This window comes from Pelophylax lessonae, assembly GCF_965119305.1.
Source record: "Pelophylax lessonae genome assembly, chromosome: 7".
Taxonomy (NCBI): domain Eukaryota; kingdom Metazoa; phylum Chordata; class Amphibia; order Anura; family Ranidae; genus Pelophylax; species Pelophylax lessonae.
The window spans coordinates 93,255,676-93,283,612 of record NC_138774.1 but is presented as its reverse complement, the minus strand read 5'-3'; the positions used below and the strand labels follow the sequence as shown (position 1 = coordinate 93,283,612).

The window sequence follows — 27,937 nt, the reverse complement described above, 5'->3', positions numbered from 1 at the left end:
GCACCCTCTACAACCTCTCTTGAGGAGTTTATTTTTATCAGTATAAACAAGATATAAATCACATCCAACTTCCTCACCACTGTCGTTTATAGGTGCAGGGGACCGCTAATCCAGCGTTACAAATTTGCACATGACCCTCACTCCCCTACAGGACCCTCTGCTGACGTTAGTCTCCTGTATCCTGAGAGAACCCTGCCACTGGACAGCCTATGGGAAGCATTCACGTCATGCAGGCAATGACATGGACGCCCAGGACTTCCCCAGAAGGAGAGTGAAGACTCAGGACTAGACCATCACACAATTGTGGCTTTCAGTAAGTAGAAATAGCTTTTAGATGTAGCCAGGGGCTTGGCTAAGAATATGGAGTAACAGAAATGCTGGCTGCAGCTGCTCCCTGTAGCTGCTATCCTGCAGTGCTGGGCTGGTTAATAGCTATATCAGCAAGATGAGAGAGCTACTGAGCATGAAGAGTTCAATAGACTGAGTCAGGTAGCACTGCAATGTGGGAACCGTAGTCCAGAAGAGAGAGAGAGATGTCACTGTAATCAAGAACTTTAGAACTGCATTTACCAGAGGGAGATTGGCAGGAGAAAGGTTAGGAGCTACATTTTCTCTGTGGAGGACACAGCTTCCTCTTACCATGAGGGAGCCCAGAGAGTGCACATCGCTGCTCAGTGTGAACCATCACTACTGCATAAGGAAGGCCTGAGCAAGATCCGAGTTGCTGTGTCCAGGTGTGCCAACAGTCAGTCACCTGGGTGCAGAGCAGACAATTGACTAATCGCTTTGTGTGACTGGATAGTGAGCTTCAATATTGCTGGAACTGTAAAAAGTACAGCCTACTCACCCCCTTCTGGTACCCACTGTACGTACCTCCAAGGATGATGAGTTGTCAGTGTCCATGAAGTCTGTCCAGCGGTCCAGGATTTGAAAATCCCCACTCCTCTCCCTCTTCTCCATGCAGTGCTTCTAAAAGGATTCACAGCAATGCTTTATGATGGCGTTGACCAATCAGCATCACTCTGATCCATCCCAGAAGAGCTGAGCAGAGGATGGAGAGTCCAGCTTCAATTCATTAGTATTTTTAAATCTGCTAGTAAATCTGACACTCCCCAACCCCAGACTGACAATGCTGCTGTTCCAATTCTGCCCCCTGTGCTCCTTCATCCAGAATGGTGTCTGTAGAATACAGAAGGTGTGTTACTGACCAGATCACCAAGGGAAAAAGCATAAAAAAAAACAGCCACCACATCTGCACACCACATCCACAGTGGGTGACTCAAATCTTTGCTCTCTTAAAGAGATCCAGGTGCTGCTGTTATTTAACACTTCCAGGTATGCTGCAATGTGACTACTGTAACTTGAAGTAATGTAGTGGCCAGAATGTCTTTCAATGCAACAGAGCCTTAAGGCTCCTAGGGATGACCCTCCCTCTCTGTCTCCTAAGCAGCAATGAATTAAAGAGGCCTGTTATTAAGACGGATTACCTTTCCCCCACCCAGCAAAAGCACAGATGCAGACGGGCAGGGTAAGGGTCGTTCTCTGAGAACCCACTTCTGGCAGTCGTGTGTGGCCTGTAAGAATGGTGTAGTTACAGGGTTCACATAAAAAATACAATGGCTATCATTCATGATGCTACTGCTTACTACTGAAATCTCTGTGATTGGTCACAGTGATCACATGGTAAAGGGCCAATCACAGTGGTTCTGGACCATGTGTTCGCTGTGGCCAATCATAACTGTAAATAATGGCATCATGAATGGATGCTAAACAGTTGGAAATGATTGCTTATACAGTAATGATCATTTGTAGTGGGTTTAAAAAAAAAAAAAAAAATCCTGGTCACCCCCACAAAGCAGTACAGTGTCACTCGCTACTGTAACACTGCACTGCTCTGTTGAAAGTATGTAAAAAAAAAAAAAAAAATCCTGTTACCACAGCTAGTGCAATATCACTATGATGACATCCTATTGCTGCGGTGGTGATCATGTACAACGACTGCCCTGGGATCACTATATATCAGTGCCACCAGCCATTGTCTCTGATCACCGCATCGGACCAATGCTGCCAGTCAGTGTACCTAATCACTGCCACCCACTTCGTGTCCCTAATCACTGCCACACCAGTTACAGTGTCCCTGTGTAGGTCTATGATGTGTGTTAGAATATACTATTAGTTGATAACTTTGTGTAATCAAAATACATTTTAATTTTTTTCCCTGAACTGGGTCATTTTGTGGGTGTTTCCACTGTCCTGGTCCTTTAGTGCCTCCAAAAATGTGATAAGGAAATTAGATGCATAATGTACGCTCCTTGAAAACAGAAAAGGTGCTCTTCAGATTTTGAACCCCTCTATGCTATCTAGGCTGTGAAAAAGTCTTACACATATGGTATCCTCATACTCGGGAGGCATAGCAGAAAGCGTTTTAGGGTGGGGAGCAGATGATTAGGGTGCCTACCTAACAGTGGATATAAAGGAGGGTATGAGCCCTTGTTTGGTATAGCTCTCAGGAAGGTCCCCTCAAAACATGTCAGCTTGCCTACTAGGTTACGTATTGGGCCACGTGACACTCTACCACCACTGGACCTGAGTTTGGTGCAATATACTGCTTGTAACCCAACTCCCTTGTGAATATGAAACTGGCATTTGTACCCACCTTGCACCCCGAACATGTTTAAATGACAAGTTGGTTTAGAAAAAAAAAAAAAAAAAAAAACGTATTTAAATACTTAATTTTCCAAAAAATTGTGACAAAAAAAAAAAAAAAAAAAAAACGAACTCGCCATGCCTCTTACTAAATATCTTGCACTGTCTACTTTCCAAAAAGGGGTCATTTGTGTGTGTTTATATTGTCCTGACATTTTAGGGCCTCAAGAAATAAAATAGGCAGTCAGTACATCAGGATTGATCAATCTTTTAAAAAATATATATTTTATATATACACTTACATACATACACGAACACACACACACAGTTTTTAGACTCTCTTTCACGCAGACTACACTCATTTTGGTTATTTTTACCAAAGAAATGTGACGGATACATTCTGGGCTAAATATATGAAGAAAGATTTATTTGCAAACTTTTAAAACAGAACTAAGAAAAACGTTTTTTGTTCAAAATTTGTGGTATTTTTTCATTTGTATACCAAAAAAAATAAAAAATTCAGTGGTGATTAATTACTTCCCTACCAGGCCAATTCTGGCATATTTCTCCTACATGTAAAAATCATAATTTGTTTTGTTAGAAAGTTACTCAGTACCCCAAAACATTATATATATTTTTAAAGCAGAGGCCGAAGGAAAAAAAAAATGGTGGGTGTTTTTTTTTTTTTTATGTCAGACGAACTTTGCGCAGCGATATATCAACCGCAATTTTTTATTTTTTTATTGGGGGGGGGGGGAGATAGAATTTTTGTACGAACTTACCGTAAAATTATTTTCTCTGAGTCCTCTGACAGATGCAGCCTCTTCCAAGTTTCATCACTATTGGGTAATGGCGCCCTCTGCAGGAGCAGGCTAGGTAGTGAAACTTCATTAAAAAAGCTTTAACTAGACACACCTTTAGGGGCTGTCCCTCTAGACATTACCCTCAGACACTGAGAGCTTACTAATCAGATTTGCAGCAAGCAGTACAGGAAGACAAACAACCCCCAAATAGAGGGGCGGGGGCTGCATCTGTCAGAGGACTCAGAGAAAATAATTGTACGGTAAGTTCTTACAAAAATTCTATTTTCTCTTACGTCCTCTGACAGATGCAGCCTCTTCCAAGTTTCATCACTATTGGGATGTCCCAAAGCAGTGCAGGTGTGAGGGAAAGGGAAAATACGCAAACAACAGAACGGTAACGTGCCAACAAGGCCAGAACAAAACATGGCCAACAGGGCAACAAAAGCTCAACCAACAGGAGCTAACCCCAGAACAACAAATTCACCCCAAGAAGAGAAAACATGTCTCTTCAACAAACCGCAGGGCTCAAAACTTTGCGGCCAAAGGAGGCATCCGAGGATGCCATCATGTCAATCTTGTAGAATTTGGTAAAAGTGTGCACAGCCGACCAGGTCGCCGCTTTACACACCTGAGCCACAGAAGCCTGATGGCGAAAAACCCAAGAGGAACTCACGGCTCTAGTAGAATGTGCCCTCACAGGGAAAAGAGGAACCTGACCCTTGAGTGAATCGGCATGAACAATAGTCTGTCTGATCCATTTTGAAATGGTTGCAGCGGACGCAGCCAAAGCCTTTTGAGGTCCCTCAGGAAAGACAAACAGTGAATCAGACTTCCTAAAGGATTTTGTGGACGACAGGTAAACTTTGATCGCCCTAACCACATCCAACGAATGCAAGGCAAATTCCTTGGGATGTGTAGGCTTCGCAAAAAAGCAAAGGCAAAACAATATCTTCATTGGGGTGGAATGCAGACACCACCTTAGGGAGAAAGGACTGGTTGGGTCCCAGAACAACCTTATCCCTATGAACGACCAGATAAGGCGAACAGGGGGACAGAGCCGCCAATTCAGACACTCTGCGAGCAGAAGTGATAGCCACCAGAAAAGCAACTTTCTGGGACAACACAGACAGAGGGATTTCTCTGATGTTTTCAAAGGGAGGTCGTTGCAAAACGGACAAAACCATATTCAAATCCCACGTAGGCAAAGGAGCCCTCCGTGGAGGAGTCAGATGATGCAACCCTTGAATAAAGGTGCGAATCAGGAAATTAGTCGCCAAGGGGCGCTGGAAGAAGATGACCAAGGCCGACACCTGACCTTTAATCGTGCCCAACGCCAAACGCTGTTCCACACTTTTCTGCGAAAAAGCTAGGACCCTTGCCACCGAGGAGCCAAGGATGCAACCCTTGCGACTCACACCAGGCAATGTACGCCTTCCAGGTACGATGATAAATCTTCCTGGAGCTAGCCTTCCGAGCCCTCAGCAAGGTAGGGATAACCCCATCAGAGAGACCTCTGTCTCTCAACACCTGACTTCAACCGCCATGACGCTAACCACTTTGAGACCAGAGGATTTTCCTGCTTAACGTCCAGGCCACTTTTTTTAGTCACTGCACGAAGTTAACTGACAATTGCGTGGTCATGCAACGCTGTACGCAAACAAAATTTGCGCCCTTTTTTTTCCCCACAAACAGAGCTTTCTTTTGGTGGTATTTGATCACCTCTGCGCTTTTCAGTTTTTGCAATATTTATAAAAAAAAAAAAAAGGAGCGAAAAGTTTGCAAAAAAATTGACATTTTCTACTTTGACAGTTAAAAAATATCCAATATATTAAATTTTTTCAAGCCAAAAATGTATTTAGCTACATGTCTTCGACAAAAAAATTCTCAAGGAGCGTATTTTTAACCACTTTAAGACCGGAAGATTTTACCCCATTCCTGACCAGGCCATATTTTGCGATTTGGCACTGGGTTACTTTAACGGACAACTGCGCGGTCGTGCGACGCTGTACCCAAATTAAATTTATGTCCTTTTTTCCCCCCACAAATAGAGCTTTCTTTTGGTGGTATTTGATCACCTGTGCGATTTTAAAATTTTGGAAAAAAGAGCGACAATTTAAAAAAAAAAATATTATATATATATATATATATATATATTTCACATTCTGATATATAACATTCCCCAAAAAAAATTTACAAATCAAAAGATTTTAACATTTTAGGACCATTTGTTTTCTGCTACATATTTTTATTGTTTATTTATTTTTTTACTAGTAATGGCGGCGATCTGCGATATTTTTGCAGGACTGCAACATTTCGGACATTTTTGACACTTTTGGGGGGACCAGTGAGATTACTACAGTAATCAGTGCTATAAATATGCACTGTTACTGTAATATTGACACTGGCAGGAAAAGGGGTTAACACTGTTGGTGATCAAGGGGTTAAATGTATGCCTCATGCTTACTGACGTGTGTGGGGGGAGGGGGTTGTGTGACACAGACACCGATCGCAGGTTCAGCTGTGCTGAATCCTGTGATCTGTCCCTGCCTGTCACAGAGGAGATCCGCCCGCTTTGTTTACACAAGCGGGCGGATTTCCTCAGTCTTTCCCGTATGATCGGGGAAGAGCGGCGTCTCCTACCCTGGCCCGACTCCCGCTGTGTCTAAAAACAGCGGGACCGAGCCTCCGACAGCACGTGCGCGCTGCCGGGAGGGGGCAGAACCTGGCGACGTCTACATTGCCAGACCCAGCCAAGCCGCTCTGCTGCAGTAGCAGCAATGTGAGCGGTTGGCAAGTGGTTAAAGCCAGAGACCGTAAAGCAGGGTGCAAGATAGGCCCTTGAGACAGCAGATCTTCTCTCAGAGGTAGCCGCCAGGGAGGCTTGATGGCCATATTGACGAGGTCTGCGTACCAAGACCGACGAGGCCGGTCTGGGGCCACCAGAATCACTTGCGGAGGAACCTAGACAACAGTTGAATCGGGGGAAAGGCATAAATCAGCCGATACTGGTGCCAAGGCACCACCAACGCGTCCTTGGCGTCTGCCAGAGGATCTAGAGCCCTGGCCACGAACCTTTCCACCTTTTTGTTGAGACAAGATGCGAACAGATCCACGTCCGGTGTCCCCCACTGGGCACACAGGAGCCGAAACATCTCCGGATGCAGGGACCATTCCCCCTGATCCAAGGACTGACGATTCATATAGTCCGCCTGCCAGTTCTCCACTCCAGGAATGTGAACAGCAGAGATAGCTGGAACGTGTGCCTCGGCCCAAGACAGAATCTCGGCCACTTCCTTGGCCGCCCGGGCACTGCTGGTGCCCCCTTGGTGATTGATGTAAGCCACCGCCGTAGCATTGTCGGTTTGAACCCAAACCAGGCGACCGCGCAACCGAGTCACCCAAGGGAGCAGGCAAAGTTTTATCGCCCTGAGTTCCAGAACATTTATCGGCAAGGAGGATTCCTCCGACGACCACGTCCCCTGGGCACAAAGAATGTCCAGTACTCCACCCCAGCACATCAGGATGGCATCCGTGGTAATCACCATCCACAACAGGGGCAGAAAGGACTTTCCCCGGTTCAGAGTGGGTGACAGAAGCTACCATGAAAGCTCCGTCCTCGTGAGATGGCTCAAAAACACCATCCTGTCCAAGCACTGGGGATTCCTGTTCTATTTGGCAAGAATCTCTGCTTGCAGAGTCCTTGTGTGAAACTGGGCAAACGGGATCGCCATGAAAGCTGATACCATTAGTCCGAGGGACCTCATGCCGGTCTGCAGGGAGGAGAGATCGTTGTCCCTGAGGGACACTATCTCGCCCTGCAAAGTCTAAAGTTTTTCCCTCCGGGAGAAAAAACGTTGCTTGAGCGGAGTCCAGGACCATTCCCAGATATTGCAGATGTACTGACGGAGTCAGTGCCCACTTCTGGAAGTTCATGGTCCACCCGAACTCCTGGAGCGTCTGAACCGTGACCGTCAAAACACTCGACAGAGTGGCACATGAGCTCGCCCTCAACAAGAGATCATCCAGGTAACGGAGGACCGCAATCCCCTTCTTGCACAGCAGAGCTAGCACCGGGGCCAAGACCTTGGTGAAGACCCCTGGGAGCCGAAGCTAGACCAAAGGGTTCATGCTACAAATTAAAAGTGCTCCTCTGCCACTGCGAAGCGGAGATACCGCTAATGACCTTCGTAGATAGGGATGTGCAGATACGCATCCTTTAAACCGATGGATACCAGAAAATCCCCTTGACTTAAAAGACACCACCACCGACCGGATGGATTCCATCCGGAACTTCTGCACCCGCACAAAGCGGTTCAGTGACTTGAGGTCCAGAATCGGACGAACCTTGCCCTCCTTCCTGGGCACTGTGAACAGGTTTGAATAAAAAACGCAAAATCTCTCCCGCTGTGGAACCGGGACAATAACGCCATGAGCAAGAAGATCTTGCACTGCCCCCTTGAGAGCCATCAGGCGATCAGGAGACAGACGGAGATTTGATGGAAAGAACCTGTCTGCGGGGCGAAATCAAAATTCGATCTTGTACCCTGAACGAATCAGTTTGTGAACCCATTTTTCCTGAATTAGGGACAACCAGGGTTCCTGAAAGTAACGCAGACGCCCCCCCACCCCTAAAAAGGGTGAGGGCATCCCTTCATGCGGAAGAAGACTGGGCCACAGCACAGGACTGACTGGCCTTGGGCTTACCAGATCAGGCCTTCCTGTTCCCGCCGGAGGCCTTGAAGGATTTTCCTTTTTCTTGTGCCCCTGAGGCACAAAAGGGCCCCCAATGAGCCTTGAAGGAAGGATCCCGCTGCCTACGGGGCAAATTACCCTTTGTGGATTGGGGCAGGAGGGTACTCTTACCCCCTGTAAGACCCTTGACAATCTCATCCAAGGAGTCCCCAAAAAGGCATTTCCCCAAATAGGGGGTATCAGACACGGTCTATTTAGAGGCATGGTCTGCCGACTAGCTCTTCAGCCCCACCATGCGGCGGAATGCAATCCCCACCGCAGACAATCTTGCGACCAGGGGAGCCTCGTCCAGGGCCACGTAACACAGATACACCATGGCCTGGGCCATTTGGTCCGTGAGCTCAATGAGATTCAGAGGAACCGACTCAGCCACCAAGTTGCGCCTAAGCACCTTAATCCATTCTGACCAGCACGGAAGCGAATACCGGCTTGAGGAGTGAGTCCGCCACCAAGTATATGTGGCGGGAAAGTGACTCCACGCGAATATCCATCGGGTCTTTAAACACCGGGGAGTCCTCCACGGGAACCACCATGGATTTATTCAACCTGTAAACAGTAATGTAATTTATTATATGTAGGACGGACTATAAGAACAATGCGAACCCGAATAGGTGAACACCGGAGGTTAATCCACAAAGGGTGCGATAAACATAGCGTCCCTCGCCACTTCCTGCAAGCCCACAAAAAATATCTTAAGGCGCTTGAGGTAATGGCTATAGAATCCATCCCTAAAGGCACCTTGACTGACAATGAGAGATTCTCCCTCCTATGTAAGAGGGAGACTTTTTGGATATTTAAATTTGGGTCTTTGGCCCCTGGGGGCTTGAATGAGGAGTTGGAGGTACACACAATTGTGTAATCTGTCTGTGGGTTTTTTTTTTTTTTTTTTTTTTAATGCGTTTTTATTATGCATTTTTTTTTTTTTTCTTTGTTATACATATATTTCATCATTGTTGTTGTTGTCCTTGCATCCGGTCATTTTTGTTTCTATTTTGCATTTATTTATTTATTATTTTTTTATGCGTTTTTATTATGCGTTTTTTTTTTTTTTTATTCTTTCTCATATCTGCAGTTTTATGTTTGTACCAGTACTGAATGCATATGTCCACTAGCATTACCAACTGTTTATGCAGTAGCAATTGCTTTTATCTATGTTCCTTTTTAAAAAAATCTTTTATAAGAGTGGATGTTGAGGGGTTAATGATGATATCGAGACACTGGGTGCCCGCCCCCTCCTCCACCTTAAATGTTCAGGTTGCTGTTCCTCCCGTGACTTTGACAAAGCACAGCAGTGCGAAACATGTCGTCACGGCAACTCTGATGCTTTCCAGGCCAGGTCCCGACGCTTGCTGACGCCGCTTACGAGTAGCGGCCTCCGCTGTGGATACCTCTGGTTGGCGGCTCCGCGGCACGTCTACACTGCTTCAGTGCGAGCAGCCACGCTATCGGGTGGGAGGAAGCCACGCCACCTTACCGGCTGGTCCGGTCTGCTTTTGGCACATAAGATCCTTCTCCCTTATGCCTGGTTCCCTGCTGTGATCATCTACACAGTTCCGGCTCACCCAGCGGCTCGGTCATCCTGTGACCCCCAGCAACGCCACAGATCTGGTTTGGAATACATTTTATTATGTTTTAATCATCATCACTATATATAATTTTTATAAATAAACTTTTCAAGGTTTTCCATCAAGCCTGCCTGAGTTACATTGTAGACTATGTACCGTGGGATAGCGCTGCTGCCCCTCCCCCCCATTCACTGACTTATGCTGAATCAGCATTAATTAGCAGCAGCACCACACGGTAATTTGACTTTATTCATTCCTGAGAGTGAGAGATATCACAGTTAGCGCTGGAAGTCCCTTTGTTGTTTGGAAACAGTGTGGTCCACTTTAGGTGACACCGTCCAGCGACTGGAAACAGGGTCCGCAAAGGCCAGCGTAATGACATCATGAGATCAACTTTTGATGCCAAAGTTTCAATGGCTGCAGATAAGAAAGCTAGGGAAGGTGATGTGGATGTCCCGGATGCACAAACAAGATCAGGGGTGAAATTGTCACCCTGGGACACCATATTATATAAAAAAAAAAAAAAAAACACTGGCCCTTTAAATCAGCGATTGCGGTCTGCACCGCGATCCCGCGCTGCTGCTGGAGTACCCCTTTATAGTACCAGATAACTGAGAAAGCAAAGTGTCTAAGTAGAAATGCCCAAAAAGCAATGAAACCCCTGATAGTGCTAGAGAGAAATAAAACAAACCGCTCTCCACGCTTCCACTGCAGCATATGAAAGATGGCTGAAGGAAGTGGCCGAAATCACTAGAGGCCGAACAGCGCCTTGAGCTACACAAACATAGATGCCAATAGAAGGTATATGGGAAAACACAGGGAAAATGACCGCCGCCCTTACAATGTGCATATCCAAGATGACACCGAAAAGGGAGCCAAAAGCACATGCTTTGCAAAAAATGGCTGCTGCCCTTAATCTGATGCAGCCTGGCTGCCCTCACCAAAAATGGCGGCCGAAAACGGCGCCGCCATTCAGGAGCCCAGGGACCCTGGCCACCGCGGGAATCCACTAAATGAAGCCCCCCAGGACAAGGTAGTAATCCTACACCCCCCTCCTAGCAGTGGGTTCCACGAGAGCGCCCCCATATGGAGTAGGGTGGCAGGATCCGTCCAGAACGGCCAGGGGAGACCTCACAGAGACCACAGCTCTGACATCCCCAGGAGTGGGCCCACATCAATCCCCCCCCCCCCACAGAGAACTGTCCCGGGACACGGGGGGTAGCATCACTCATCATACCATGGCTCCGATACAGCTCGCCTCTCACCCTGAGTGAGGGTGCTGTCAGCCAAAAGGGGACGCTGCAACACAGACCGTTCCAGGGTTGTCGTGTTCAGGCGAAGAAAACATCCCCGCAGGCTCGTCCCCATCCCTCTGGGCACCGTCGTGGCGTGGCCTGGGCGGACCACAACCTGTGCACGCTCGTAGGCCAGGCTGGGGTACTATAAGGATCTAGATTATCCAGTGCGAAGCCCAGCCCAGCTGTCGCTTGTAGTTCTCCAGGAGGATGCCCTTGACTAGCTAGCGTTAGTGAGTGAGAAAATAAAATAAAACATTTTTCAAAGAAAAAATTAAAACTGAGACCGGAGTCCCAGCAGGGTATCCTAGGTCCTACTCCTTAGCTAGGCAGCAAGAAATGGATTAGTAAGCTCTTAGTGTCTGAGGGTAATGTCTAGAGGGACAGCCCCTAAAGGTGTGTCTAGTTAAGCTTTTTTAATGAAGTTTCACTACCTAGCCTGCTCCTGCAGAGGGCGCCTTTACCCAATAGTGATGAAACTTGGAAGAGGCTGCGTCTGTCAGAGGACGTAAGAGAAATACACAAATGAATTTTAACGCAAAAAAACACAATATATAACCCAACTTTTTGGAAAATATAAAAGATTAAGTTACCCCGAGAATAGATACCCAACATGTCAAGCTTTAACCACTTAAGCCCCGGAGGATTTGGCTGCTCAAATACAAGGGGGTATTTTGCGATTCGGCACTGCTTGACTTTAACGGACAATTGCGCGGTCGTGCGACGCTGTACCCAAATGAAATTGACATCCTTTTTTTCCCCACACACTGTGCTTTCTTTTAGTGGTATTTGATCACCTGTGCGATTTTTACTTTTTGCGCTATAAACAAAAAAAGCGACAATTTTGAAAAAATATTTTACATTTTTTTTATATGAAATTCCCCCCCAAAAAATGTAAAAATCTAAATTTTTTAACATTTTAGGCCAATTTGTTTTCTGCTACATATGTTTGGTTTTATATTTAATGTTTTTTTTTTTTAACGAGTAATGGCGGCGATCTGCGTTTTATTTTTTTTGCGGGACTGCAACATTGCGGCGGACAGATCGGACCCTTGACTGACATTTTTGGGGGTACCAGTGACATTACTACAGTAATCAGTGCTATACATATGCACTGTTACTGTAAAAATGACACTGGCAGGGAAGGGGTTAACTTTATTGGAGATGCAGGGGTTAAGTGTCCCTAGGGGCCTGCTTCTAACTGTAAAGGGGTGTGGCTTTTCATGTAACCACAGAGACATATGATCCTACATAGCAGGATCGTATAGTCTCTGCAGTTACACCAGGGAGAATGACAGGCGGCTTTGTTTACATCAGCCGCCTGCCTTTCTCCCTCTGCAGCGAACAATCGCGAGTGACGGTCGGCAAGTGGTTAAAAATGCGCACACTTCTGCAAGGACGCCAAACTACGTTAACTAAAAATCTCCATAGGCGACACTTTAAATATTTTTACAGGTTACCAGTCTAGAGTTTCAGAGGAGGTCTAGTGCTAGAAATTTTGCTTTCGCTATAATGTTCGTGTAATATCTCACATGTGTACCCTAGAAAGCATGAGATCAACAAAAAACACATTGATCTCTGCTTTCCAGAAAAAAAACAAAAAAAACGGTAGTTTTTTCATCTGCCAGAACCAAAAGTGACACCATGATTTCGCTTTCGGTTTCCCAGAACCATAGAGATGGGAAAACAGGGCTCCCAAATCACCCGGGAGAGCCCGGAGAGGCAGCCTGTAAAAGCAATTCAGCAGCTTTTACAAAAAAAAAAATCACTGGCTGAAAAAAGAAAGATATCGGGATGATGTGTCATCATCATGAGGCATCATCCCGGTATAACTGCTTCAATCTAAGGATGTCCATGGACGTCCTAAGGTCGGGAAGTGGTTAAATAATGTGAATATTGATCCAAAAGAGAAAATAAATGGATTTTTGTCTTACCATAAAATCCTTTTCTCTGCTGTTTATTGACAGACACAGATCCATATCTTCTTTGACCCTTGGGTTATGCTGCTTTTCATAGGACTAGGCGGAAACAAAATTTGACTACATCCCTAGAGCAGTCCTAGGGGGTATACTTCCTACTTCCTGCTATAGGACTTCAGTTTGTAACAAGCAGTGTCAGAAGAATACATAATCCAAATTAACAGAGGGGTGGGTGCTGTGTCCGTCAAACATCAGAGAAAAGGATTTTACGGTTAGACAAAAATCCAGTTTTCACTTTCGTTCGTTGACAGACACAGCTCCATATCTTGTTTGACCCTTGGGATGTCCCAGAGCAGTGTCAACATGAGGGGTGGGAAACACAGCAATACACAATTCCTAAAAGGGCTAAACCTAGCCAACCAGGTAAACCAGGAGCTCAACGCAGAACTGGAGCTCTCCACCAGAAAAAAATACACCCTCAAAAGGCAGGAGCCTCTGCAACAGCAGCCTGCAAAACTTTGCAACCGAACGCATCATCCGCAGATGCGAGTACATCCACCTTGTAAAACTTTGCAAATGTATGCACAGTTGACCATGTGGTCGCCTTGCACACCTGAACCACTTACGCCTGATGACGGAAGGCCCAGGAGGCAGTAAGCGCCCTTGTAGAATGCGCCTTAACAGGGAAAGGATGATCCTGACCCTTACCCTTGGAATAGGCCTGCACCCCTGTCTGCCTGATCCATCTGGAAATGGTCGCAGCAGATACGGCCTGCCCCTTACAAGATCCATCTGTAAGGACAAACAAAGAATCAGATTTTCGAATCGACTCCAGGTACACCCTGATTGCCCAATCCACATCCAGGGAAAGTAAGGCAATTTCTTTAGGATGTTTCAACTTAGGGCATAAGGAAATCAACACAGTGTCTTCATTTAGGTGGAAACCCGAGACAACCTTAGGAAGGAACGACTGACAGGGACTTAACACCACATTGCCCCTTTGAACCACCAAATAAGAAGAACGACTGGACAACGCAGCCGACTCAGACACCCTGCATGCAGAAGTAATAGCCACCAAGAAAGCCACCTTCTGTAACAGAGTAAGCAAAGGAAGCTCATGAATATTTTCAAAAGGCGGTAATCCGATTTCCAAATCGACAGTCACCGCCAGGTACACTGATTGCCCGAACCACATCCAAAGAATGCAAAGCAATTACTTTAGGATGTTTCGGCTTAGGGCACAAAGAAGGAAACACAATGTCTTCATTCAAGTGGAAACCTGAGACGACCTTAGAAGGAACAACTGACAGGAACGCAGCACCACTTTGTCCCTGTGAACTACCACGTAAGGTGACCCACAGGACAACGCAGCCAGCTCCGACACCCTATGTGCAGAATCAATAGCCACCAAGAAGGCCACCTTCTGTGACAGAGTAAGCAAAGGATGCTCAGGAATATTTGCAATAGGCCGTTTTTGAAGAACCGACAGTACCAAATTGAGGTCCCACGGAGTCATCGGGGACCTTACCGAAGGAGCAAAGTGGCAAACCCTCTGGACAAAAGTGTGAACCAAAGAATTTGCAGCCAATGGCCGTTGGAAAAAAGATTGCCAAGGCAGAAATCTGGCCCTTGATGTTGCCCAGAGCCAAACGCTGATCTACACCCTGTTGTAGAAACTCCAGCAGACGAGACAACGAAAAACAACGGGAGAAATCCCGGGGAGAACCCCCCCCCCCCCCAAGGCTCACACCAAGAAATGTACGCCTGTCAAACTCGACGATAAATCTTTCTAGAAGTAGATTTTCCAGCTTTTAGCAGTGTAGGAATCATCAAATCCAACAATCCTCTATCCTTCAGTACATGGCTTTGAATAGCCAGGTCGTTAAAGCCAGAGACCGTAAAACAAGATGGAAGATCGGCCCTTGAGACCAAAGATCTTCTCTGAGCGGGAGTCTCCAAGGAACATCGGCTACCAGCCTTACGGGGCCTGTACCAAGACTGGAGAGGCCAGTTTGGAGCCACTAGAATGACTGCAATCCCTTCTGCCTCGATTCTGAGCAGATGTCTCAACAGAAGCTATAGTGGAGTAAAAGCGTAAATCAGACGATATGGACCTCAAGGGTCCACCCCTGGAATTTGCAGAGCAGAGAGGGCTGGGATTCTTGTCCCATTTTGGCAGGAATCTCCTTTTGCAGATGCCTGGTATGGCACTGAGCAAACGGAACCACCTCGAAGGTAGCCCAGCCCAGCACTTGCATGCAAGACGACTGACGGTTTGACAACAGGAGCCCAATTGCATGCTGCAATTTCAGGAGTTCCGCCTTCGGAAGAAACACCCTGGCTGAGGTTGAATCCAAAGTCAAGCCCAGGTAGTCCAGGTCGGTGGATGGAGTCAGCTGATTTCTGAAAACTCAGTGTCCAGCTGAACTCTTGCAGAGTTCGCACAGTGATCTCCAGATTGTGTGTTAAGACAGACGGAGACTATGCTAACAGAAGGAGATCATCCAGGTACCCCAATCCCCTTCTGCCTAAGCAAGGCTAACACCGGGGCCAACACTTTTGTGAACACCCGGGGAGCTGAGGCGAGACCAAAGGGTTAACAATACAAATTGATAATGCTCCTCTCCCACGGCAAAGCGAAGAAAGCGCTGTTGCTCGACATATATTGGGATATGAAGGTAAGCATCCTTGATATCGAAAGAGGCCAGAAAATCCCCTTGATGAAGGGAAGCCACCACTGTGCGAATGGACTCAATCTGAAATTTTTGAACCCGCACAAAGCGATTCAGGACCTTGAGGTCTAAGATTGGATGGACCTTGCCTTCCTTCCTTCCTGGGAACAGTAAACAGATTTGAGTAAAATCCCTGAAACCTTTCCTCTGGAAAAACTCTGGAACCGGCACAATTACTCCCTGTGATAGCACATCCTGCACTGCCTCGTAAAGGCCCTGCAGCCGATCCGGGGGAAGGCGGAGGTTGGAAGGAAGAACCTTGCTGGAGGCAAGGACCGAAAGTCGATCTTGTACCCGGACTGAATCAACTCGTGGACCAATTTGTCTTGAATGAAAGAGATCCACGGGTCTGGAAAGAAGAGAAGACATTCCCCCCTCCCCAGATATGGGTGAGGGCGCCCCTTCAGGCAGAGGAGGGCTTGTCTGCGGAACCAGCTGTCTGGATTTGGCGGACAGGATCGGATAGTGACGGGTGTCAGTGGACATGTCACCACTGACATCTGCCGCTCCATAGGGGTGAAAGGAGGGTCCGATCAGGTCCGCCTGAAAAACTGACAGGCGGACCTCATCGGACCACCTGTGTGAAAGGACCCAAAGTCAAGGATCGTATGACTCAGATGCTAATTAATGAAAAACATTCCAGTATCCTTAATGACTCCCAACCTAAATTTGTAGAGACTTCGGAACCGTGGCCCTCTTTAAACCCAACAAGCCAATTTTACTGCTAGCCTCCTACTTGGAACCAGAGCTCGTGGGGACCTTCGCCTTGCCCTCCCCCCCATGGCTTTACCCCCATTTCTTGCTTCCCCCCTCCCCCAACCAAATGCAACCTGTTATACCGTCAGTTGGCTGTCTGCAGTGTCCTGACTGCTTCCACTGATTCACTGTTCTGATTTCTTCAATTATGACTAGATGTCTATTGATGTCATTGCCCCTGCATGGGCCTATCCGTGATTATGATTTCTGCATTTGAAATTCTCACTAAAAATCAATAAACCAAAAAAATAAATCACAATGATCCCTAAAAATGGTTATTAAAAAATATAAAGCAATGTATAGTAGATGCACTTACAGGTTACAGCAGAGATCTGCAGAACTCCTACAGGATCTGAAGGACCTGCATAATAACAAGAGGGTTTACAGGACAACAGTGCAAAGGAGAATTATTTAAGACATAAATAGTCTTCCATATAAGAGTGCAATATGGCTGATCACATGGAAAGAGAACAAAGTTGACAAAGCAAAGTTAAAATATTTTAAAATGCGAGAATAATATTAACAGTTTATATCATTCAACCACCTATGACAAACGTGTCAAACAAAAGACCAGCCAAGCCAAGTGACTCTAGCACCTCTGCTGCAGCTGCGGCACCCCCCTTGCATCCACCCCCTATCTTGTCTCAGCAGTTGGCAACAGAGAGGAGAACAGAACTCCTTCACCAAACCCTGTGCTTCGTGCAGCCGCAGAGAGGCTCGCCCCCCCCCCCCCCCCCCAACCTTCTTCTTAACAGTAAGTAGCAGAGAGTAGGACAGAACTATTCCTACAGATCCTGTGCACCTCTGTGCAGCTGCAACATCCCCTGGTCTCTGCCCCTCCTGGTCTCAGCATTCAGCAGACTCCAGGCAACCGATTCCAGCCCTTCTCTGGTCCCACTCCAGACCCTGCAAATTCTTCTTCCCAGCCCTACCCCCAGCTTCCTCCCGACAGCAGCACAAGGTAAAAATACCATCTACAATAAACTTTATTGGAAACTGCTCAGACAGAACATCATGGCAGACAGAACCAGGTTTTATCTGAGTAGTCTCCAATAAAGTTTTTTGTGGATGATACCAGCGGTGTGCGACTCTTCTTTTCAGACTTGCATCATCTGCTACAGGAGTGTGAGTGGACTCCCTTCCGGTCTGCACCTATCCTTCACAGCTTAAGACTTAAGTTATAACTAAAACCTGTAATAATTGAATGCTGAGGCAATTATTTAACAAGATAAAGAGTACATACTTTTATATAGTCTTAAAGATACAACCAGCCCTTTTAAGGTAACCATAATGCTGATGCAACCCACAATGAAATAGAGTTGGACACCCCTGAACTACAAGCCTAGTGAACACAGAGCTTTAGATACATGAAACCTGTCATGAGAGGCATACCTAGGGCTAAGTTCCCCAGGGGTAATGGCAATTCTCCAGCTTCTTTGTTTTAGGAGTCTATACCATACAGACTGTTATTTCGAAGTTCTATACACTTATGTTAGATTGTGACTGAGAAACTAAATAAATATGGCTCAGCAAAGCATTATCAGGTTGAGGTTTGGAAAGACAAACCAGATCAGGACAGGTGTCCACCATTCAGATGGCTGATTATCAATAAAAGAGACTTACGTTTAAATGTATCTGGTTCTGCCCATGTGGAACTTAGGATGTATGCCTGCGTGGCTTCCTCTTCATCTGAAAGAGCAAAAAGTAAAACCATCAATGCTTTAGAAATTATATAGAAATAATAAAGGTGCTGCGCTAATATACAACTGTTCCTAATAAAATGGGGTGTTGCAAAAAATCCCACCCCAGTTGAAGTCTATGAGGACGAAACACGTAGGGTCCATTGAGTTTGCTCCATGATATTGCGCCATTTGGATTCCCGTGTGATCCTGTATTTATACCGCCTATTAACTACTAGGACAGTGTTTCTAAACCTTTTTTCATTTGCAGCACCCTTTAAAAATTCTGCACAATCTCGAGGCACCCCGTTCTAAAATGTAAAAAAAAAACCTAATCGAATAGTTTTACATAACGCAGCAACATCTATACACATGGGCATCCAACATTAAAAGCATTTTATTCCTCCACTATTGTAAACTTGTACAGACTAGTAATCTAGTGTTTCTCTTCTCCCTCAGTTTCTCTTCAAATGAGACCCCAGTGCAGATGGAGAGGGGATGAGGAGGAGTAAACTAGGATGCTGTGCAAGCACCCGTCATTCTCCTTATTAAACAGTGATGTCACTTGTTGTCAGGGTGCCAATGGCTTGGCCCACATAGTGCCCAGCGTTGTCAGGGTGCCAGTAGCTTGACACGCACAGTGGCCCAGGGTTGTAATTCGACAAAGTAAAAACTTGTGGCAATTTGTTGCCATTTTTTAGCCATTTTGGCAAGGCACCCCTGAAGAACCCAGGAGGCGCACCCTTGTTAAAAAAGGCTGTACTAGGAGAATGTAAGTTTTCTACTTTACTATAAAGTCCAACTGTGATGGTTTTACACTATGAAGAGGCTTTTTGTTTTCTTGGGTACCTGAGTTCCTTTATGGCTATCATAGGATATGAGGAGAAGGCGACAACCTGTGAGACCGTTGCAGTACCAGTGACACCACTTCCTGCTCGAAAGACTCTTTAAGGTATTAGAGTCCACATATTTTGGTAAGCTTGGCATGTGCTCCTGGCTCCCTATTCTAGTGTTGGTCACATTTAGGGTGATTACCCTTTGCTTACAAACACGTGAAATCTTTCTCCTATTTGGATATGGACTTTATTTTTCATAGCTCCTTTTATAATTATTGAGCATTTCATTCACACCTCCACACAGTGAATTTTTGTTCAAAGGACTTTATTTATTGATATTGTTGCTACACTGCATATCCATTGCTCACTGTGGTTTTTAGTTCCTTGTTCACTCATATTTTTGCATATTTTGCACATTTGTATGCACTTTATGGATGTTGCCATTTGGATATACACAATTGTATTTCTCTTTATGCAATATCTCATTTAATTATGAGTACTTGCATATCCGTGCATATTTTGCACATTTGTAAGCACTTTGCAGATATTATTTTTATACACATGAATGTATTCGATATTATGCAACACCCCCTTTCATTAGGAACAGTTGTATATTAGCACAGCACCTTTGCTTATTTACAGTCTTTTACAACATAGTTGTGTTGTGGTGTTTGCAGCTGTTTTTTTATTTTAGCGTAGGGATTGTCATTTAAATTCTTTTTTAATGCTTTAAAACTGAATTATGGGCAAAACCAAAAAATACAATATATACAGTCCAGGTTTCATACACATTTTTACCAATAAAAGTCCATGACTTTTCCATGACTTCAAGTAAGTAAGCAAGCTGGGAGCCGGTGTCACTTCAGGAGCATGGGCGAAAAAGCCAGAGATCGGATTGGAATACTGGAGAAAGAAGATTAATGGGCGTTCCTGCTTGGGTATAAAGCTTCAGTTCAGGCAGTCATGAAGGTGCATCTGGAATGGTGGATGGCACAGATTGCACAAATATGCGGCGCTTACTCTTTGTAGGCCTAAGCCATAGTCCCACGAACAGACAGAAAGGCGCCATTGTGGAGCAGATGCTTAATAATTTTATTGACCCCTTTTTTTCATGGTAAGCGTCTATCTGCATAGGAGGTAGGCGTTCTTCCGGGTCCGCGGTTTTTCCTTGAGACTGTCCAGCAGCCGCCGAGAGATGACACTAGAGAACCAATCAGGGACTCACTTCTGATCGAGGCAGCAGTGAAGCGCATAGTCACTGGAGGGCCACATGAACGTGATGACGTGGGGGGGCAGTAACCAGTTTCGGAGCATGTGGAGCGTATGGCCAGCTTTAGCCCTAGAACAAACATGTAATATACTGCATCTTGGCAGTCCCTAGATGTGGTGGCTATATTAGTTTTCTTTTTTCAGGCTCTTTTCTCTTATTTTACCAGGTTATCCTGTGAATAACACTTCCTGTCGAGAATAGCTACACTCATTCCTACACTGTTATCTATAAAGGAAGCCATTGTCACCCAGGCTTCTCTACTGATTCAGACTACAAACACAATTTCCTCTCTATTCCAAAGAAATGGTGGAAAGAGGATTTTTTAATTACAGGAGAGAGCCTGAAAAGAAGGGAAGATTGTTTATAACTTCAGTTTAATTCATAGAAGGCGAAAAGGACACTACATTTCTGGTAAAATCAACAGGTATTTTCTGTACCTGTCGAAAATCTTAGCCTAAAAAAAAAAAAAGAAAACGTATGCAGCCACCACATTTAATGACTGATAAGCTGCAATATATAATTTGTTTGTTTTTTACTCAATGGGCAATCTGTGGTAGCAGTCATTCACAGCCTGTGTCGAAGGTCTATGAAAATGCAAAACCCACTTGATGCAGGTAAAATGCAGGTCAGAAGGAGGTCAGCTGCAGGTCAACTGCCCCTATCACAGAATTCTGAATGGTCTCAAAAACATCTCAAACTGATGCTGTCAACACTGGCCCTTACAAACGTTTCCAACCTTGTCCTTCTCTATTAAAATGGTTCTAAAGTTAAGATATTTTGTACATTAATACGTTCTATGCATTAAAGTAATTCTAAAGGCACATGTTTTTCTAAAATAACAAGCATGTCATACTTACCTGCTCTGTGCAACGATTTTGCACAAAGCAGCCCCTATCCTCCTTTTCTGGACTCCCCGGCCAGCACTTTCTGCTCCTCCTGCCTTGTCAGTGCCCCCACAGCAAGCCCCTTGCTAAGGGGGCATTGGTGCAGGCTCAATCCCTAACTACACTGTGCGTGTTCATTGAGTGTGGCTCAGTCCTGCCCCTCACTCCCTTGTCACGGGGAAGAGAAGAAGAGGCAGAGCAAGGAGCGCTGACGAGGGACCCCAGAAGAGGAGGTTCAAGGCTGCTCTGTGCAATACTCTTGCACAAAGCAGGTAAGTATAATTTTTTTTTCTTTATTTTAAAAAATGTGTATGTATGTATGTATGTTATATATATAACATACAGAGAGAGAGAGAGAGAGATTAATAAATGATCTCACAACTGCTTTAAGAGGGCCTTTACACTTCAGTTTAGTCCTGCTTGAAGACTTCATGTGCATATACTAACAGACATGAAATAAAACATGTTAAGCAATTTATCAAAAACTGTGCTATTACCTGGCAAGTCTTCCTCAGGTTCCTGTGGTTCTAAGTAGCATTGTGTGGCCATCAATTCATAGTCAGAACCTGCAATGCACAAAATGAATATAAGTAATGAAAGTCTTCAACTTAGTCGCCTTAGAAAAAAAAAAAAAAAAAAATCAACAACGCTCGGCCTGTAAAAGAACACAGGTTATTCTACTCTGTCTTACTGCCTGGTTTACAGAGCTGGCTCTCTTTCACTGCCACAGAATCTCCTGCATCCAACACTCTTCCAGGTGTTTTGGGTTTTCCTCTGTGTTCTCCCCAGCCAACAATTCGCTACTGTGTCATAGCGGAGAAGGATCTGGGTGTTCTGGTAGATCATAAGCTTAATAATAGCATGCAATGCCAAGCTGCGGTTTCCAAAGCAAGCAAAGTCCTTTCTTGTATTAACAGAGGCATGGACTCCAGAGAGAGAGATATCATTTTGCCCCTCTACAAATCATTAGTAAGACCTCATCTGGAATATGCAGTTCAGTTTTGGGCACCAGTTCTTAAAAAGGATATCAGGGAACTGGAGAAAGTGCAGAGAAGGGCAACCAAACTGATAAGAGGCATGAGAGGAGCTCAGCTATGAGAAAAGATTAGAGGAACTGAATTTATTCTCTCTTTAGAAGAGGAGATTAAGGGGGGATATGATCAACATGTATAAATACATAAGGGGTCCATATAGTGAACTTGGTGTTGAGTTGTTCACTTTAAGGTCAACACAGAGGACAAGGGGGCACTCTTTACGTCTAGAGGAAAAAGGTTTTCGTCTCCAAATATGGAAAGGTTTCTTCACCGTATGAGCTGTGAAAATGTGGAATAGACTCCCTCCAGAGGTGGTTCTGGGTAGCTCAGTAGCTTGCTTTAAAAAAGGCCTGGATTCTTTCCTGGGTGTACTTAATATAAGTGGGTAATACAATTTTTTTTAGGTAAAGTTGATCCAGGGAATATCCGATTGCCTCTCGGGGGATCAGGAAGGAATTTTTTTTTCCCCTGCTGTAGCAAATTAGATCATGCTTTGCTGGGGTTTTTTCACCTTCCTCTGGATCAACTGCGGGTATAGGATTGTGTATATGGGATTGTATGATTGGATTTTCAATACTGTTTTTTTTTTTTTTTGGTTGAACCAGATGGACTTGTGTCTTTTTTCAACCTGACTAACTATGTAACTATGTAGGGGCACAGGTGTAAGGAAATGAAGTTAAGAGCACAGAGTGCAACACAAGTATCTGACACACCCCAAAAAGTAAGATGCAGAACATTCTTTAGGTATTAGTAGATGTAAAACAGACAGAAGATTGGCATTGCAGGCAGCAGGACAGTTAAGCATTTAAGTGGTATTAAACCCTTTACTAAAAACATAATCTACTGCAGCTTATAAGATGAGGTGGCGGCAATAACTGTATTTTTTTTTTTGCTTTGTTCCTCTGTTTGCCCCCACTCTGGATGAAGTAGCACAGGGGGCACTAGCAGATTTAAATACACTAACAAATGAAAGCCACATTACAGCTCACACTTTAAAAGCAGTTTTTCTTTTTTGGGATAATGGTTTTGCATAAATAAAAGCTGATCAATGCATTTTTGTCATTCTTGCAACTGATATATCAGCAAGAGAACATGTTCTTCTGAAAAACTACAGACCTACTGGCTAAAATACCAGGTGAAAATAAAAGAAAGAAAGCCTAAATAATAAATAAATAAGGAAATACACGCAGCCATCACATCTAAAACTGTTTTTTCAAGCTACCCGTTGTTAATCTTTTTTGGAAGCGATAAGGTCACTCTAGATGGCATTACAGGGAAACTAGTCAGGAATATGCACTTTAAATAATCTGGATCTCATCTCCAGTTGTTATACTTATTGAAACTTTACCCATCAAGGATATGTGTGCTGTTATTTAGCGGATTTCTCACCCTGTCATAGCAGAAATGTTAGCTCGGTATCAGCCTGTAAGGCCTACGTGGTCAATCTGTCTCCAGCCTAAGCCCAGGCCTAATAATGGACAAACTGACAAACTTGCTGGAGGTAACATCGTCAGCCCCTCTGTTATTTCCCATCTCTGCATGTGTTTTAGCACTAAATTATGGCAGGAGAGAGGATGGTATTGTGTCCTGACTCCTGACACTTGGACAGGGAAGGAATATTAATAATCCTTGAAAGGTAAGGCTATTGTAATAGTTCAAGGGTGATTACTGGAATTCTTTAATGCATAATGTTGTTTCAGCAGTGCTACAAATTTTGAAGACAAAAAAAAGTGAAGACTGAGCATGAGGACTTTCTGAAGTTTCCAATAGCAGAGCTCACCAGATATTTAAATATAACCTACTATTTTTATTTTTGCAGGATTCTAATTCAAGAGTAATGCTAGTAAACAAATGACGTCATCTACCAAACAAAAAGGTGTTGTGTTATCACTGCCCACCTTGCTTTAAAGACATCATATAGCCTTTTCAACAACCTCATGTGAAAAACGTAGGCAGGCCACACATAGTTCGAATCTTGGCCGGTTCAGCAGGAACTGGCGCAAATTCGAACAATGTATGGGCAGGCTTAATGTACCAAGTTGATCGATCGATTAACTAAGGTACAACCAGCATGTCAGGTTTTAACTAGGATTATTGCTAGTAGAAATTATGGTCTTCTCCTGACTTTCCCCACCCTCCCACCAGGAGAAGACAATGGCCCGGTAGGAGGGATTCCTGCTTCAACACTGTCTGTGGTTGCTGAAAAGAAATTTGCTCTGTGTATGGCCGGTCATATACCCCAGAGAAACCGCTGACTTTTTCCACTGGCAAACATTAGATAATGATTCAAACAATTCCTACTTGCAGTAGCCATGGTGCTGCACATGTAATCAGCTGCAACACCAGCCTTTTGATGGCTTGTCACTTCGACTGATAGCTAACATAAGCACACTAGTAACCGTTATTCCAGGCATGCCTTGAATGTAACTGTTTTGGAAAACCTTTAAATCTGTGACTTTAGTTTCCCTTAAGCCCCCGTTCACACTGGGGCGACCTGTCTTGCGACCTGGTCGCCTAACAGGGCGCCTTCCATAGAGAAGCTGCGGACCCGTTCTAATAGGAGCGACACAAGTCGCTCCGACTTAGAAAAAGGGTCCGGAGCTTCTTTGGGGCGACCCGGAGCGACCTGCATAGACTTCAATGTTATGAAGTCCGTGCCGGTCGCTCCGAGGTCGCGGTGCGAGCAGCGCGCCGTGACCTATGAGGTCGCCCGGCAAAGTAGCGTTGCCCCAGTGTGAATGCTTCCCCAACCCCAGCAGGAGGCTGCTGCTAAAGACTTCTTCTATCTCTGTGAGAAGAGATCTCTGTACAGTCTTAAACAGCCCCCTCACCTTGACACAACAACAGCGCTGCAATCAACAAAGCTCATGCTGATGGGAGCATGTCAGACCAATGCACACAGAGGAGCACCATTTAGCTGTAGCCTCCTGCGGTTGAGGGAGTTTAAAGCATTTCTAGCGCTTACAGAAAATTGAACAAAAACATATCATTAAGACAATTAACACTTGCTCTCTGAATCCAGCCTGACCCATTTTTTAGAGTGTTGTAAAGTAAATAATTTTTTCCTTAGAAAGGCACATTTCTCTTATGTTTCTTTTTATTTGTAAGTTAAATTAGTAGGTCAGTTTTGATACAAAATGTATTTAGTAGTGTTGTTCTAGCATGCTTGCAAAAGCTTACCTTGAGAGTCCACTTTTGGAGTCTCCTCTTCACTGCTTTTCACAGAGACAGTACTAGTATCTGCTTTAGGAACTTCAACCATCACACCAACTGATGATCCTGCAACCTTATCTAAGTTTCCATCACCTCCTTCTGAAACACCATCGCCGTGGAATTCTCCCTCAGCTGTTTGGGATTTATCTAATTTCATACTTGCATCATCTTCATCCGCATCTGTGTCACTATCAATGTTTAAAGCAGCTGCTTCATTCGCTGCCTCTGCTTCATTTTTCTCTGCATCGGTTTTTACAGATCCTTCTGCTTTCTTTGGTCCTGTTGCTGTCCTGTCATCTTCATCCAAATCAGTGTCACTATCGAAATGCAGGTCTGCTGCCCCTTTGTTTGTCACACCTACTGCTTCCTTCTCATTTTTCCTCATCTCAAACTGTAGTTCATCTATGTGACTATCCGTTGTTCTGCCTTGCACAGCAGCACTGGAGGATCCCGGTCCTTGGTCCTCTTCATCCACATCTGTATCACTGTCCAGGGGGAGGCCTTCTTTTGCATCTTTAACACTGTTGCAAGAGTCCGGTTTCTCTTTAGTGACCACTGTACTGGAGACATCAACATCTTCCACATCTGTATCACTGTCCATAGGAACACCTTCTTGAACGTCTGTATTCAAGGTCTGCTTTTCTTTTATGACATCTGTGCTAGAGACATTGACATCTTCCTCCACATCTGTGTCACTGTCCATGTGGATTCCGTCTTTAGTCTCTTTTAACGGAACTTCTGCAACAACAGAATCCAAGTCACCTTTGCTCACTTTTGTGCTGGAGACATCACCATTGTCCTCTACATCCGTGTCACTGTCCAGATGGAATTGCTCTTTTTTCTCTTCCACAGATTCTCTGGACTCTTGGTCAACCACGTTCCCATGAGATCTGGTTATATCTGCATCTTCAACATCCGTATCACTGTCAATATCAAAGCCATGGGATACATTTGTCCCTGAAATGGATTGTACTTTATGGACGTCACTAGAGTTCCCATTTCCAGTTCTGGATTCAGCATTTCTAGTCTCCGATACCTCTGTATCGTCCTCAACATCTGTGTCGCTGTCAATGTTAATTTCACCCACCGATCCATGCTGTACAGCTGAGATTTTCTCTTTGTCCTCATCAACATTGGCGTTTCTATCTACGTGAACACCAGCATCAGAGGTTCCATCAACACAACTTTGCTCTGGTGATTTATTAGACTTGATTTCAAGGTCATCCTTTTTCTTTATATCAGCTCCGGAAGTTGTAGGACCTTCTTCATCAGAGCCTGTGTCACTGTCTAAGCAAAGGTCGGCTGCCACTTTTAGTTTTTCTTCCGTAGGTTTGAGGTTGTCCTCTTCCGGGGTGTGACTGTCTAGATTACTTTCAATAGCAGTAGTTGCTGCAAAATCACCTTCATTGTTCTTTAAACAGTGACTGCTAGTTGAGGACACTTCAGGAGTTTCAATATTTGCTGCATCATCCTTCAAGTTGTTTTTGTTTTCTTGACTATTGCTGCAGTTATTAGCTTTGGTTCCTCCATCTTTTAACTCAGGGGCTAGAGTTTCCGTTTGTACAACCCTCCCACCTACACAAGGTAATCTGTAATCTGCTCCATCCTTACTTGTCTCCTTTTCCTCCTCTGAAAGCCCACTGTCTGTGACCACTTCTCTCCCCACTGAGGTGTTTTCTTCATCTGTCTGTTCTCCGACTGGCTTCTCATCTTTGTTTGTTTGTAACAACCTACTGCTTTCCTCCTTTGCTGGTTCTTTCAAAGCTGCTGGGGTTAATGTGTCCAATGAAGAGGGTATAAAGGAGCTTTCTTTTGTGGGAGTCTCACGGTTGTCCCCGTCGCTGTCACAACGCAGGTGAATAGATGTGAAATGTGTCCCGGAAATAGACGTATCATTCTCCTCATCACTGGGAAGAGACAACAGTAGAATTAGCATTCCTTTAATGGAATCAGGACAGCAATTTATGATGGGATCTATACGACAAGGGTCAGAGAAATGGCAAGAACCACATAACCAACACATCCTAAAGATTACAGCTGGTGTTTTACCCACTTTAATACCTGACACCTTCGGCCGTTTTCTGCCCAGGCCAATTTTCAGTTTTCAGCGGCTGTAGCACCTTGAAGGACAATTGTATGGTCGTGCAACACTGTACCCAAATAACATTTTTATCCTTTTTTTTTTTTTTTTTTTTGAGGGGGGACAGATAGAGCTTTAATTTGGTGTTCAATAACCACTGTTTTTTTTTTTTCTTTTTAAACAAAAGAAAATAGAACGAAAATTTTATAATTTTGTTATACAATTTTGCAAACAAGTCATTTTTCTTCTTCACTGATGGGCACTGATGAGGCTGTACTCATAATCAGGGCACTGATGGACACTGATAGGCAGCACTGATGAAGCTGCACGAATTATCAGTGTAAACTGTGTGCTGACAACTTTGCCGGTTATAGGCTTTCCTTTCCTCACACAGAGACAGCGTGCAAGGAAAGGACTATTGTTAACCTGCAAGTCTGTTTACATGTGATCAGCTGTGATTGGACAAGGCTAAT

General features: G+C 44.7%; 1 protein-coding gene across 2 annotated transcripts in view; it reads right to left on the bottom strand.

Annotated features, from left to right (window-relative positions):
- MDC1 (mediator of DNA damage checkpoint 1) overlaps positions 1–27,937 on the bottom strand; it is a 144,536-nt gene that overhangs the window by 82,551 nt on the left and 34,048 nt on the right. For both annotated transcript variants that reach the window (XM_082263552.1, XM_082263553.1), the window contains exons 5-8: positions 25,352–27,291; positions 21,635–21,703; positions 18,092–18,157; positions 16,785–16,829 (exon numbers count right to left, since the gene is read on the bottom strand). In XM_082263552.1, coding sequence (XP_082119678.1) covers positions 16,785–16,829; positions 18,092–18,157; positions 21,635–21,703; positions 25,352–27,291 — 2,120 coding nt within the window. The remainder of the gene's footprint in view (positions 1–16,784; positions 16,830–18,091; positions 18,158–21,634; positions 21,704–25,351; positions 27,292–27,937) is intronic.